The sequence below is a fragment of the Physella acuta genome, unplaced genomic scaffold (assembly GCF_028476545.2).
Source record: "Physella acuta isolate Inbredline_101_S28 unplaced genomic scaffold, ASM2847654v3 ptg000455l, whole genome shotgun sequence".
Lineage (NCBI taxonomy): Eukaryota > Metazoa > Mollusca > Gastropoda > Physidae > Physella > Physella acuta.
This window is the reverse complement of record NW_026731974.1, coordinates 196988-211808: the sequence shown is the minus strand read 5'-3', so window position 1 is coordinate 211808 and position 14821 is coordinate 196988. Positions and strand designations below refer to the sequence as shown.

General features: G+C 35.1%; 1 protein-coding gene across 1 annotated transcript; it reads right to left on the bottom strand.

The window, feature by feature from the left end:
• Positions 1-366: 366 nt before the first annotated feature.
• LOC131943423 (uncharacterized) lies at positions 367-13714 on the bottom strand. The gene is made up of 7 exons (XM_059303549.1): positions 13660-13714; positions 11988-12048; positions 8124-9789; positions 6538-7206; positions 5872-6072; positions 734-993; positions 367-402 (listed from the first exon to the last, which is right to left on the bottom strand). Exons 2-7 carry the CDS (start codon positions 12033-12035, stop codon positions 367-369), a joined length of 2880 nt encoding a protein of 959 aa, XP_059159532.1. The 5' UTR covers positions 12036-12048; positions 13660-13714.
• Between the last annotated feature and the right edge of the window lie 1107 nt (positions 13715-14821).

The window sequence follows — 14821 nt, the reverse complement described above, 5'->3', positions numbered from 1 at the left end:
AATTACCACATCTCTTCTAACCAAATGCCAGTTGTTTTTTTTTCCCTTAGACATTTTCTCTGAGGGGAAGGGTGGAAGTTATATTTCCAGAAGACGGACACTGGTAAAAGTATATATTTATAATTTCTAATATTTCTATATAAATTATAGATTTTTTTTTTGCCCCAAGAGATGCCAGTACCCTTTCCAATAATAAACTACATTTGTTTGTTAGCTCATGTGGAGACACAGCAGGTACTATTTTTGTAATGTTGGTCGGTCAACTGTTGGTGTGGATTGGATTTTAGAACTGAATGAAATGCACTTTTTAAAATGTCATTATCCTGCGTAAAAATTGTGTCAGCCTAAGTCTTTCAGCAAAGAGAATTATCTAAGTGATCCTTGTTTCATGGCATTGTATTCCTGTTGTCATGTTTTTCTGATGTAACTAGATTAATTTCATGTGTATAATAGACCTTCTCATGTGGGGTAATTACAATTAAGGTGTGAGGGGGTGAAAATGATTAGGGTATTTTAGCCAAGGGGGTGGGGTATTATCCTAGTGTGACACATTGACTCACCATTTTACTCAACACAAATATGAGACTTAATCATTAGTCAATTAAAATGGATCAGCAGGAGTTTTAATTTCCTTAAAAAAAAATTGCTTCCACAATGGGCATCACTGTTATATCAAAGCCTATTTTTTATAAAAGCTTTAAAATTTAAAAATGGATAAATTGCAATTTCTTACGTTTTGAATGCCATCAGCAAAAATGAATTCAATTTCATAGACACCATATGATTCATATCCAGGTAAGTGTCGATCATCTCTGTATGTGACAATCATTTCTCCTAATGGCTGGATATTAGTAGCACCAGGATTTAAGCCAAGTGGGCGTTTTTTTAGTTTAGTTTTGCAGTCAGAGCAGAAGTCCTTTTTACGGCTAGTAAGACTTTGCATTTCATACAAATATCTGTTGCAATTATTGCAAAAAACGCCAACTGTTGAACCTAGTGATGTAAATATCAATTATAAATTAAGTTAAAATAAAAAACATCAGCTAAAATAGGTCAAAAGTAAAAAAATATATTTAATTTTGAAATCAAAATGAAACAAAAAAAAAGGATGAATAGATAATTAGATATGACAATCACAGATCTATCCTAAAAATATCTGTGAAATCTCAACACTACCTCTCAAGGTTTGATAAATATGTTCATTTTAAAGAGGATATTATAACTTCTAGAATTCAATATTCAACTAGATTCTTACATTGACTCCTTTTTTTGAACAATCTTCTTTGTTTTCTAATACCATATAATAAATATATCTATGGCCTTTTGTAATAGATTGAAATAATTGTGAGGTCAAGGGAACTCACTCTCTGTATTAGTATTATATTTATATTGTTATCTTGAGTGATGTCCCTTACATGTTGTTATCTATATATAGTGGTCTCTGGCCACTTCTCTCTCTCTCTTTGCATCATGGCGTCTGTACATAATAAAGGCTGTTATATACAACCACAGGCTTCTGTCGTCAATCTATTATAACTGGCGACGAAGGATAAACATCTACTAGAAAGAGCACCTACTTACGCAAAAAAGAGGTTTGCTAGAGCTTATTAGCTAATTATTTCTAGAATTATGGCGCTGTATGGCCAAATAAAAGAATTTGATGCGAATGATGAAATCATTCAAGATTACCTAGAGAGGTTAAGCTTTTACCTAGAAGCTAACGACGTGACGATAGAAGCCAAAAAGAGAGCTGTTTTGTTAACAGTCATAGGGCCTCAACAATTTAGGCTACTAAAGGACTTATGCGCACCAGCTAGTCCAGATACCAAGAGCTTTAACGAGCTGAGCAAATTGCTAACAGACCACCATGCGCCTACCCCATCAAAGTTTTTATGTAGAGCTAGATTTGACAGTAGGACTCGTCAACCAAACGAGTCAATATTAGAATATGTTGCTGCTTTACGTCATTTAAGTAGATTCTGTGAATTTGGAGAAACGCTGTCTGACAGATTATGTGAAAAGTTTGTGACAGGTGTAAACAGCCCTGATATTCAAAGAAAGTTGCTGCTCGAGTCAGATCTAAAATTGGAAAAAGCAATACAACTTGCAGCTTCATACCAGCAGTCATCAGATGCGGCGAAATCTCTTACGCCTTCAGGGATCCATGCAGTAAACAGCAGGTTAGTCAATAAACATCAACCCCAACAGAGCATTCCAACTTATGCTAAACACCCTGCTCGTTCAAATACTAGATCTAAATCTAGTAATAATTATCAAAAATGTCATCGATGCAAAGGTCCCCATGCATCTCATCGGTGCAAGTTCAAGTTAGCAACTTGTTATAAGTGCGGTAAGCAAGGTCACATTGCCAAGGCCTGCTTTGCAAAGTCTTCGTCTGTTGCTAAATCTAGCCAGTCAAGACAGTACCGCAACCAAAAGCAGCACTATGTTAACTCTCACCAAGACTACCTAACCCAACCAATGAACCACTCTACCAGTGAAAATGCTCAAATTGATTTGCAGCCGGATTTCAACCTGTTCTCTGTTAAATCAATAAGTCATGCTCCCATCAATGTACTAGTTTATATCAACGGTAAGAGCATCAGCTTCCAACTAGACACTGGAGCATCTCTAACAGTCATAACAAAGAAAGATTTTGACGCTGTCGCAGGAGGATCAGTGCCTCTACAACCATGTCACAAGTGTCTAACAACATACACTGGTGACAATGTTCCGGTAATAGGAGAGTGTATGGTTCATGTAAGTTATAATGGTCAAAGTGTTAAACTTCCTCTTCTTGTGGTTGAAGGAAATGGACCGCCATTACTAGGTAGGAACTGGTTAAGTGATCTTAAGTTAAATTGGGAGAGTATTTGTTCATTGAAGAATGTAAAAGAATCTAGTCTTACTTCACTAGATAAAGTAATATCTGAAAATAAATGTGTTTTTGGTAATCATGGATTACTAAATGATAGAACAGTGAAGTTAAGCATTAAAGACACAAATCCAAGATACTGCAAAGCTAGAGTTCCACCTTATGCAATGAGGAATAAAATTGAAAATGAGCTAAGTAGATTGGAATCTAATGGCATTATAAAGAAGGTAGACTATTCCGATTGGGCGACACCCATTGTGCCGGTGTTAAAAAAGGATGGTTCTATAAGAATTTGTGGAGATTATAAAACTACACTGAATAAACAAATAGAGCTAAATAGGTACCCTATACCTAACATTGAGGAAATTTCTTTGAATTTGGCAGGAGGAGACAAATTCACTGAATTAGACTTTAGTCATGCTTACACTCAACTAGAACTGCATCCAGATTCAAAAGTCTATACGACAATAAACACACATAAAGGACTCTACCAATATGAAAGACTATGTTTTGGCATATCATCTAGCCCTGGAATTTTCCAAGCTGTCATGGACAGTATTTTTAAGGACATTCCAAATGTTTGTGTTTACTTTGACAATGTGTACATAACTGGTAAGAATGACACTGAACATCTTAAAACACTAGATAAAGTCTTGAAAATTGTTGGTGAAAAAGGTTTAAAGATAAACAAAGATAAATGTCAATTCATGTTGACAGAAATTAGTTTTCTTGGTTATATATTAAGCAAACAAGGCATCAGACCTCAACCTGAGAAAACAAAAGCCATTAAAGAAGCACCCAAACCTGAAAATACCCAACAACTAAGAGCTTTTTTGGGCTTAATAAATTACTATGCAAAGTTCATAGGAAATCTGTCTGGTAAACTATCACCACTGTACAAGCTGCTACAGAAAAATGCAACTTGGCACTGGGGTAAACAACAAGAAGCTGCTTTTAATACAGCAAAAGAGGCTTTGTCTGCTGACACCTTACTAACTCACTATGACCCAGGGAAAAGACTTATATTAACATGTGATGCTTCACCAGATGGTGTAGGAGCAGTCTTGTCCCACGTGGATGAGAAGGGTGACAGACCCATTGCTTTTGCCAGTAGATCTTTGAATCAGGCTGAGAAAAATTATTCTCAGTTAGATAGGGAAGGCTTAGGCATCATTTTTGGTGTTAAGAAATTTCATAAGTTTCTGTTTGGTAGGAAGTTCACCATCTTTACAGATCATAAACCATTGCTAGGTTTATTTGGAGAAAACAAAACCCTACCTGAGCATGCCTCACCAAGAATTCAAAGATGGGCTATCACACTAACTGCATACAATTATGAATTGAAATACAAACCTGGATCTGAGAATAGTGCAGATAGTCTTAGTAGATTACCTTTAAAAAACCAAAGCCTGAGCTATGTACCAGAAGATGTATTTGTTCTCTTCACTATCATGGATAACTCCAATATAAATGTGAATGATATTAAAAGAGAAACACAAAAAGATGAGTGCTTAATAAAAGTATATGAGTACTGTAAGAATGGTTGGCCTGAAGAGTCAGTGAATGAGGACTTAAGGCCATATAAATTAAGAAATAAAAACCTTTGTGAAGATAATATAAAAGATGGAGAAGATGCAGTCCATTACCAGTCAGAGTTGCCTAAACAAAGTATTTATAACTTAATAAATGATTATGGTGATATGGCAATTTCAAATGTTTTAAAGAGAATACATTAGTAAGAAAGAATGTGATCATCAAACAACTTTGCTAACATCATTAGCACTTACAGAAACTAAAAGGGTAACATCAAAAGAAAAGAGCAAAGATTTTTGCCATTGAATACACCCACTTCAAATACTGGATCACAGTTGCAAAGTGATATTGTCCAGGATATTACTTTTAAACAGTATGTTTGGTTACCAGGAAAGCACTATCAGATTACCTGAGGAAATTGATCAATCAAAGAAATCTATGTCAGTCAAGGATCTGAATAATAGCATAATACTTTCAGATGCCAATTCAAAAATAGTTCCATTAAATCATGACAAAACATTCATTGAAAGAGAATTTGGTGTTAATGAGAATGTGTATCTAAGAAATTATGGGAAAAAGGAAAAATGGATACCAGGTCAAATTGTTCAATGTACAGGACCTGTGCCTTATAAAGTTAAAAATAACTTGTGCAGATAATAAGTGTGAATCTGTCAATCCCACCAAGTCTGATCAGTTCACACCAACTCAGTTGTTACACAACCAAGTTCTGTTGATATGAGTGAACCAAGTTGTCTGGAGTCAGAAAATGTAAATTCTGGAGTTAATGATTTAAATCCTAGACCTCCTGAGATAGAGAATCCAGATGGTCAGAATCTTGAGTCACCAAATCAGAAGCCACTGAGAAGGTCAAGCAGGACAATCAAGTCCCAAATAAGTTAGACCTATGATTCTAAAGGTCAAAAGGACTTTGACATCATTGTTTTGTATCTTGATTATGTTGTAGCATATTGTGCATTGTTTGCAAGGATGTAATCTACCATAGTGTTCATGTTACAATATAATTGGTGATTTTAGGATACTATCAATTGTTCTATTGAGAGATGTGTTATTGTGTTCTAAGGGTAAAGGGATGTAATAGATTGAAATAATTGTGAGGTCAAGGGAACTCACTCTCTGTATTAGTATTATATTTATATTGTTATCTTGAGTGATGTCCCTTACATGTTGTTATCTATATATAGTGGTCTCTGGCCACTTCTCTCTCTCTCTTCGCATCATGGCGTCTGTACATAATAAAGACTGTTATATACAACCACAGGCTTCTGTCGTCAATCTATTATACCTTTGATTACAGTAAACTTTTAAAGCTTTTTTTTTACTGCTTCAGCATGTAATAGTGCAAAATTCAGGTGACAACAAATGATACACATATTATTACAAAAATGATAGTCCAAATGAAACATTCCTAGCAATAAATATTATTATAAAAACTAGTTTCTAACCACCAGAAGCTTGTGGCTTGTTCTTTTCTTCCAAAGTATCAATCTCTTCTATAACCATAGGATAAGCTTCTTCACTTGTTGAAATGATTACTTCCTTTAGAAATGATTCCAATGGAATGTTTGTCACATATTCATACACCAGGTGAGAGAATAATTTTACTATTTGAGAATCTGGTTGTTTTTTGGTTGTAAATTTTTTTACTGTAATGAAAAAAATAAATTTCAGTCCAATATTATAAAAAAATTAATCAGTTTATATTAGTTATTTAACAGATTGGGTAACATTTTTCTAAAACATAAATTAATATACTTGAGGGGAAACTAAATAGGTACAAAAAAAAAGGAATGCTTATTTAAATAAATGAAACAAGTATAAAAAAAACAGTACACAATATTGTAACGTAAGGTCTTTGTATATAAGATCAGAATAAATTATAATTTAAACACAAATTGTTTAATAAAGCTTTAGCACTTAATCATCAGCTTTGTTTTATTTAGGATTAAAGTGGGAAATTACAAATGTGTTTCAATGAAAACCAGTCCATAGTATTCATTTCTTTAAACTTTTACACTGACCATCATATTCTTTTTGTTGTAGCAAAATTATAGCATTTTGCTTTTGATTTTTTACACTGGTATGAATTGAATGTTACACATTTTTCTTACCTGGGTAGAGAAATTTGCTGGTAATAGCTAAGGATTCTACAAGGTTTGGATAACTACAAACAGCAGAGTTCAAGTTACGGAGAGCAGATACAATTTTATCATCAGTCACAGAACTCATTTCAAGTTCACAAACAAATTGAGAATGTTTGCGTTCACACTCGTATATGAGAAAATCAAATTTTTTATTCCCAGGGCTAATTTTTCTTCTTTTTATTTCAAACCGAGACATTCCACTGATTTTTTTGAATGGCTCCCCAACTGTGACAACCAGGTCAGTATTAAAATCCATGGCATATCTGGTGCTGACTCTAAGGTTAACTTCTCCGAACAGATAGTCTTTACACTTCTCTGATCTTTCAGACTGTGGTGAGTTAGAGAAAGTTGATGTATGTGGAGATCCAAAGAATCTGATATTTTGTTCATACCTGTTCCTTTCTAAATGTCTTCTAGCAAAAGCCAAATCTCTATTTACAATTTCTAACCTTGGATTATTTTTTTCCCAGTTTCCTAAAAAACAGCCATCAACAGCTGTTACCATATCTACATTTTTGTCAATAAAATGAATATCTTGCAATGAACGCAAATCCAGTTTCTTTGCAATAATGTCAAAGCTTTTCACAGCATTTAAGTAGCTATTGGCACAAACGTGTGGTGGAATTTTGAGGTTTCCTGAGGACAAAATAAGACATAAAGCAAACAACTTTTTTTTTAAATACATTCATTTCTAATTTGAAAACATTATTCAATATGTCATATCAAATTTTTATCATGTCAAAATAGTTAGAAAATTAGTAGAAAGCCCATTTGAAAAAGCTTTAAACTGTTATGATGAATGGTATTTTATTTTAGTTTTGTATTCTACAAAGTGATAAAAGAACTATCAAATATTATTGTTTTACATTAAATCTTCTATACAATATAGGCCTACACTGAAAATCCTTTGGTAATTTTACAGCAAATATTGAAGATAGATGACAATTCCAGTATAAAGTGAAATATTTAAATGTATGTGCAAGAGGATAGGACACGATCTTTATTGCCTTTTTCATAAAACAGCTGCCTGAATTAAAACTTAAGAAAAACCAAAATTACTTTTGTAAGTTTTGCTAAAAATAAATTTTGAAGATACTAGATTCACTGTAAATTAAGAAGCTATATGTGAAATGAGCTCATTGTCAACATGAAGCTTTTTCTCTATGCTCATTAGAGAGCAAAAATGATTAAGAAGAAATGACAATGAGCTACACATTTTACTATAATATTTGGTTGGTTAATCTAACTACTACTGTATAACAAAGTAACACATGAGATTACAAAAATACTCATGCCTAGGAGAGTTAAGCAGATCATTGCAAGACAACCAATGCAAAGGAATCCCTAAAAAAGAAGGAGATCACCCACAAACTGAAGAAGAAACTTGATGTAAGCTAGAAATAAATCAATTAGTTGGAGAAAAAGAAAAATAAGAGAGATGCCCAGAATTATAATATAAAGCTAAAATACTCATATTTTCAGCTAGCTTACAAAGGGAACATTAGCATTTTAGTTGCATTTTATGACATAGATTAATTTTTTTTACAACATACCTGAACCTATAGAAGGTAAGGCAATTGACACCATATTCATAGCTGATGCTTGTACTAGACATCTAAGAACTACTCTCCTTAAATCATCAGCACATTTATGCTTTTTATCAGGTTCATAATCCTCCCAGTTAGGCCCAACTGCATGAATGACTTTCTTTGCATACAAATTTCCTCCACCAGAAACAAAAACATCTGTAACAACAACAACGTTTCCATCTTTGATAAATTCTTGACATTCTTCAACTAAAGCTGGGCCTGCTGCTCTTGCTATTGCATTAGAAACCCCTTTGCTATTTAGTAAATAAGAATTAGATGTATTAACTATACAATTGACTTCAACTTTTGTAATATCATATTCGTATATGTAGACTTTAAATCCTGATTCCCCTACATATTTTTTATTACCAAATTCTGATGTAACTGTATATCTTTGCCCCAGATTTTCACTTAATGGTGCATTGCTTCCTATTTTTTGGGGCTGATTTCTTTTATCATCAGGTAGTAAACTTTTCATGGTTTTGTCTTTTGTTCTGCCATCACTTTGTTGTGAATTTACATTAAGGTTTGACTCAGATTTTTGAGAACTGTATTTGACATCAGAGGTTGACAAATCTTTGCTTCTGGATTGTTGAATGTCACCATCCTTTTCATCTTCATATGTTGTTTCTAAATGTTTTTCATACTTGTGATTTCCACTGTCATCAGACCTAGCTGACCAGAACAATTCATGATCTCTGTTGCCAATTAGAGATAAAATGTTTCTATGAGCAGCAAGAACATCCTTACTCTGACCCATGATGACCAATGAAGTAGAAGCATTAGACATAGCTTTTACATTCACATGATTCTTTTCTATGTAACTTAATATTTGGTCTATGTTTCCAGAGACATTTATTTCAATCTTTTTAAAATCTTTAATTTTACACAGAAAATCTCTTGCTTCTTCATTGTTAGATATAATTTTCAACTCACAGTTTTTCCCAAAAAAGACAGAGTATTTTGTATCTTGAAAGTAATATTTTGCAGCTTCAAATAAATCCTCATCCATTGACATAGGATTTAGAGTTACTTCTTCATTTGTGTCAGATTCTTTTTCCTTTTTAAAAGAGGAGAAGTTATCTTTTTGGATCTCTTTGTCTGATTGTTTATTATCATTCTTAGTATTACCTGCATGACTAAAATATAGGTTACTTGTACCTGCATTGTTAATTTCACCTAATGGTTTATCTAATTTATATCCAACTATTTTGTCAAGAGACAATTTTTTATTTGCAGAATTAAAAGAAAAATAATCTTGTGAAGTTTTAACATCACCAGCTTCATGCTCCTTCAGCTGAGCTAACTCATCTGTTTTATGGTAGAAATAGCTACATGCATTTTGAGTTCTTTCTTCAACAATTTTTGATGAATTTTCTGAAGCAGTTTCATTTTTGTTAATTATTTTGTTCAACTTGCCATCTTCTTTCTTTATTTTTGAGTGGTCTTTATCCAAATTTCTACTTACAACATCAACTAATTTTGATATCATATATTTATCTGGAAATGATTCAGATTCAAGAACAATTGGATCAACTTCAACAATTTTGAAACCAAACTGGGAAATTTGCTTTAGAACTTCTATGTCTGATTTGACACTTTTGCTTAGAGTAATCTGATAACTCTCGATCTGAAAAAATGAATGACACCATATTAGAATTTCAAAACTTTCATTAAGGAGAAAGATGAGAGTAATCTAAAAATGGCTCTAGGGAATTTAGTTCTAAAATACCTGATTATTTACTACTGATAAGACTCCAGCAGCTCAGTATTTAAACATTTTTTAAAAACAATATGCCTCAATCTTGATATTGTAAAATTTTAGTGTTATTTTTTATTTTGCTATATTTCTAGAAATCACTACAAATAATAGTCCTATAGAATTAATAACTTTTGAATAGCTTATATCCCTTTTTATTCCTGAATCTTGAAGGTCTCTGTGCATGTTCAGGGTTTCTTTCAGACACTTATATTTCTCAGGGCCCTGGAGAGATCTTATTTGAAGATTTTGAATTTTGACCTCCCCCTCCCCACCATCACACATTGTCATGAAAAGCAAAATTGTGACATCACACTATCTGAACCCCCCCCCCCCCTCCCACTCATCACACATTGTCACATAATTATGGGCCCCCACTCTACCTCTATGAGTGTGACATCATTTAGAGATGCCCCCAAGGCACAAGTTAATTTTGTTAAGGGATTAAGGCTATTGGGTCTATAATTAGCCTCCTAATAGCCACATTATGGCCATGGTAGGAATAGCAATACATGTTGAATTAATGCGTCATACTTAAAAGCAACCTAGATCTACATGCTTTTGAATATAACCAGAAGGTTACTCTATATTTACTTCCTTTTGTAAAGATTGACACAAACCATAAGCGTAATGACCCCCTTCATATAGAACCTATAGGCCTACCAATAAGAGCTTAATGTTATAACAAAACTTAAAGAATAAAAGAAAAAAACTTTACATAATTACAGGCTTTTAAAAGCACAATATTAAAAGCAGTAATGCTCATAGAATCTCTTTAAAACTGTTAGGGAACCAATGCTGTTCACAAAGAAAAAAAAATATTTTCCCTGCTTTCATACAATTAAAAGTTTGTTATTATAAACCAGGTTTTATTTTTTATTTTTATAGAAGGCCTACAGCTGTTTTAATTTGTATTTTCAGTGTCAAGAAGTTATAAAAATGAAAAAGTAAATCAATATTTTAAAAGCAGTTAGTGCAGTATTTATTCAAGATCTTGTCATTATAATAAATGTTAACTTGACAACCTGCTTGACTTAACATATTTGTATTAAAACCTGCACCTCCCCCACACATGTCTGAAAGAAAATCTGAACCTGATCATTACCAATAAATAATCTTTTTGAGCCCTTATTATTGCATCTTCTGTGATCGCCTTTCATATTTGTAAACAACAATCCTCAACCTGATTGAGTGATCACTACTATTTAGTTATCTCCCCTGCTTTTAAAAAATTGCAATTTGAAGGGGTGTTAGGCTGAAACAGAAATGTAATATCATTTGGGGTGGGGGTGACTTTTGGGGGGGGTGGGGTGATCTTATCTTTTGTATTAGGAGAGAGGATGTAAAAATTATTCAAAAAGTCTCATCTCATATATCTGTATGGATGACCAATAGGGGTGTAGGCTATATAAAAGGTATTATTATAATAAGAATAGTAGTCACTAGTTCTCATACATAGATCTAGATTAGAGGCGTAGCAAGGGGGGGGGCGGGGGGGTGCGGACCGCACCGGGTGACACCATTTAGGGGGGTGACACCAAGGCATAAAATAACAAAATATATAGAGAAAAATGATAACTCCACTTAATTAGGTGATTAATTTGAGTGTTAAATAGTCTTTTAAGAGGTGCAAATCGAAAGTTTGAGGTTTGAGGGGGGGTGCAAATCAAAAGTTGGAGGAGTGGGGTGCAAATCGAAAATTGAAAGTTTGTCCCGGGGAAGGGTCGCTACGCCTCTGGGAGGTGAAACCATTAAGTGCCGCACCAGGTTACACCCGACCTCACTACGCCACTGATCTACTTCTTCTTCTTCTTCGTTCTTAATTGAGAATATGGTGGAGGATTTAGACAACAAGTCCAACTTCGTGAAAAAACCGGACTGTGGTCTCCAGTTCAGCAGGTTCCCCATATAATTTTTCCCTGAGTGGGGTGAGCAGGGGCCAGTGTCTGACTCGCTCCTGGCTATACAAAGAACATTCCTGAAGGACGTGCTCCGTATTTTCCGGGGTGCCACTGATCTAGATATACACTATTTTTAACCATTTGTAGTAAGTTAAGAAGGATACTTACTACAGGGCCTAGATCTAGGTCTTTGCATTTGATTTTTCTGTCATTCATTGTGATTGTTATCCTATAGATATATAATATATATTATATTATATAATATAAGGCCTAAATAAATAAAAATGCTAGGCTTGGTAGTTTAATTAATTGTGTCTTCTCTTATGCTGTTATGCAGGAGTCTCCAAACTTTACAGCCCAAGGGCCGCATTAACTATCAAATATTAGTTCGGGGGCCAAAGTGTCTTCCAGGCATCCAGGCATCTCTTCGGGGTGGCAGAGCCACCCCCCCCCCCCCCACCCCCACCGTTTTCCCCCTCCCAACGATATTAAATTTATATATATATATATATATATATATATGTATATATCACACAACTTAGCCATCTTACTGCTGTAAAATATGGTAATTCTTGCGATTATGTGTTTGTATCTTTCAACATGTCTCTGAATTATCTATGGATGAGCCCATGTGACCTTATTAATTTCACCATCTACAACACAAGATTCAGTACACTGCTTATGTCCACATTTTTAGTACACAAAGCTTGCTGGTAAATAATAGAGTGCAGGGACATTGATTGTAGAATGTTTTTCTCATTTACTTGTCCAACCAACCTTTCTTTATGCCACACATGTACTTTCCTCCATCAACAGCCAGTAACTGAAGTTAGTCCAGGCCAAGTTATAATCAGCAATTTTTTTATATATCCTATCCGATAACAGTGCCATACATGTTATGTAGGGAAGCCAGCTCTTGTGTTATTTTCTAGTCTTCATCCACATCTCTAATGAACACAAGCAGTTGAGAGGTCCAGCGACTCATCAGTTGCAATTGAAAAATGGCGAAACTTGCTTGCGTTTTTCACTATTTGAGTCACAATGTTTACATCAATGTCTGCAAATATATCTGCGGCAGTGTTTCTTCCAGACTTTTTTCTCCGGGGGGGGGGGGGGGCGGTAGACTATCTTCGGGGGGAGGGGGGGAGGGGCGGACACTGTTAAAAGTATAAGTATATATTTTCTATATATAAATTATATAAATTTCATTTTGTTCGGGGGGGGGGGGGGGGTAAATTTTTTTCGGGGGGGCTCTGCCACCCCGAAGAGATGCCTGGACAAAACTCTGATCCGCGGGCCGGACGAGAGGACCTCGTGCGTGGGCCACCGGCCCGCGGGCCGTAGCTTGGAGACCCCTGCTGTTATGTGTAGTCTTGGGCCTATTTTTTTATATACAGATCTAGATCTAGATGCTATATATAGTAAGTTATGTAGGCCTATCTTCGTATCTAACTGCTCAATAGACCCTATGCTGATTGAGTAGAATGGGCAGGCCAATTGATCTAGATTCTAGGTCTAGATCTAGATTCTACCAATGACATCTAGTATTCTAGAATGCTATGTATGTTATTGTTAATGTATCTAGATATAGATTTTACTCTAGAATCTAATAACTTAATTATTAGCTCTACCTAAACTACTAAATCTAGTTACTAGTTACTAGAGTCTAGTTCTAAACTGCAACGACACTGAGTCCCAACTTTAATGAAAAATTAATGGTAGGGTAAACCTAAACTCTAACTACTTTACTACTAGATTCTAGTAATACTAGTAACTAGATCTAGATTTATACGACTATACGACACTAAAACAAAATGTTTCATCAACACTATCACCATACTATCAGAACTAAAAATGTAGATCTAGATTTCTACGTGTCTTGTGATTAATAAAACTTTCCTAGAAAAAAATCGGAAATACCCTTAGTCGATTGGGTAAGAAGAACGGTCACATATAATATAGTCTAGATTATTTATAGGCCTGCCGAATACACGACGTCATCTTCCAAGGGGAGAAGAGTAGGGAATCTGACTTTTGTGCTTTGTGACGATGTTTGATGAGGGAGGAGGGGGGGGGGGAATTGTTACGTCGCAATTTTTACTTTGAAAAAAGAGTAAAAAAAATAAATAATCAACACCCTAGTAAGGCCTAGTGAAAGTTTCAGAGAAATTGGTCGGTTAGGAGTGGTCGAAATTTCGCTCACCAGTTTCTATTCATGAAGGACGACAAAAGACAGAGGAGGAAGCAGAGGCGTAGCGACCCTTCCCGGCGCCCGGGGACATACTTTCAATTTGGCGCCCCCTTGGGAGCAAATTTTCGATTTGCACCCCCCCTCCCTCGAACTTTTCATTTACACCCCCCCCCCCCCTCAAACTTTCGATTTGCACCCCCCTCGAACTTTTCATTTGCACCCCCCCTCAAACTTTCGATTTGCACCCCCCCTCAAACTTTTCATTTGCACCCCCCCCCTCAAACTTTCAATTTGGCTCCCCCCCTAAGGTCGGCGCCCGGGGACATATGTCCCCCCCCCCCTCGCTACGCTACTGGGAGGAAGCAAAGCTTGTAAAAACAAAATTTTAGTGGTTATTTGGCATACTTTAAAGACTGGGACAGCGTTGCCTAGATGTAGAGTGTTAGCCTGCTAACCCGAAAGTCTCGAGCTCAAATCCGGGTTCTAATCAGTGGAACGTTCCACCCAGCTTTGATCTGTACACAGTACATAACTTACGTTTAATCTTTCATTAAACTTAGTGTTGGCCACTACACAGCCACACAGCCTGTGATACTTTATTTTAAAAGTACACTGGAAGCTCTAGGCCTACATTTGAAAAAGGTTTTAAAACAAATTGGTCTTTATGATTACCCCTATCCATCAACATCTTCAATGAAAATATGCTTAAAAGAATGAAATTAAAAAGATGTCAAGGAAGAGCAATTAACCATCAAATGATTTTTTTTTTCAATTAGCTTTTTCATGGGTATTAAGGTGTGCAGAATGCATA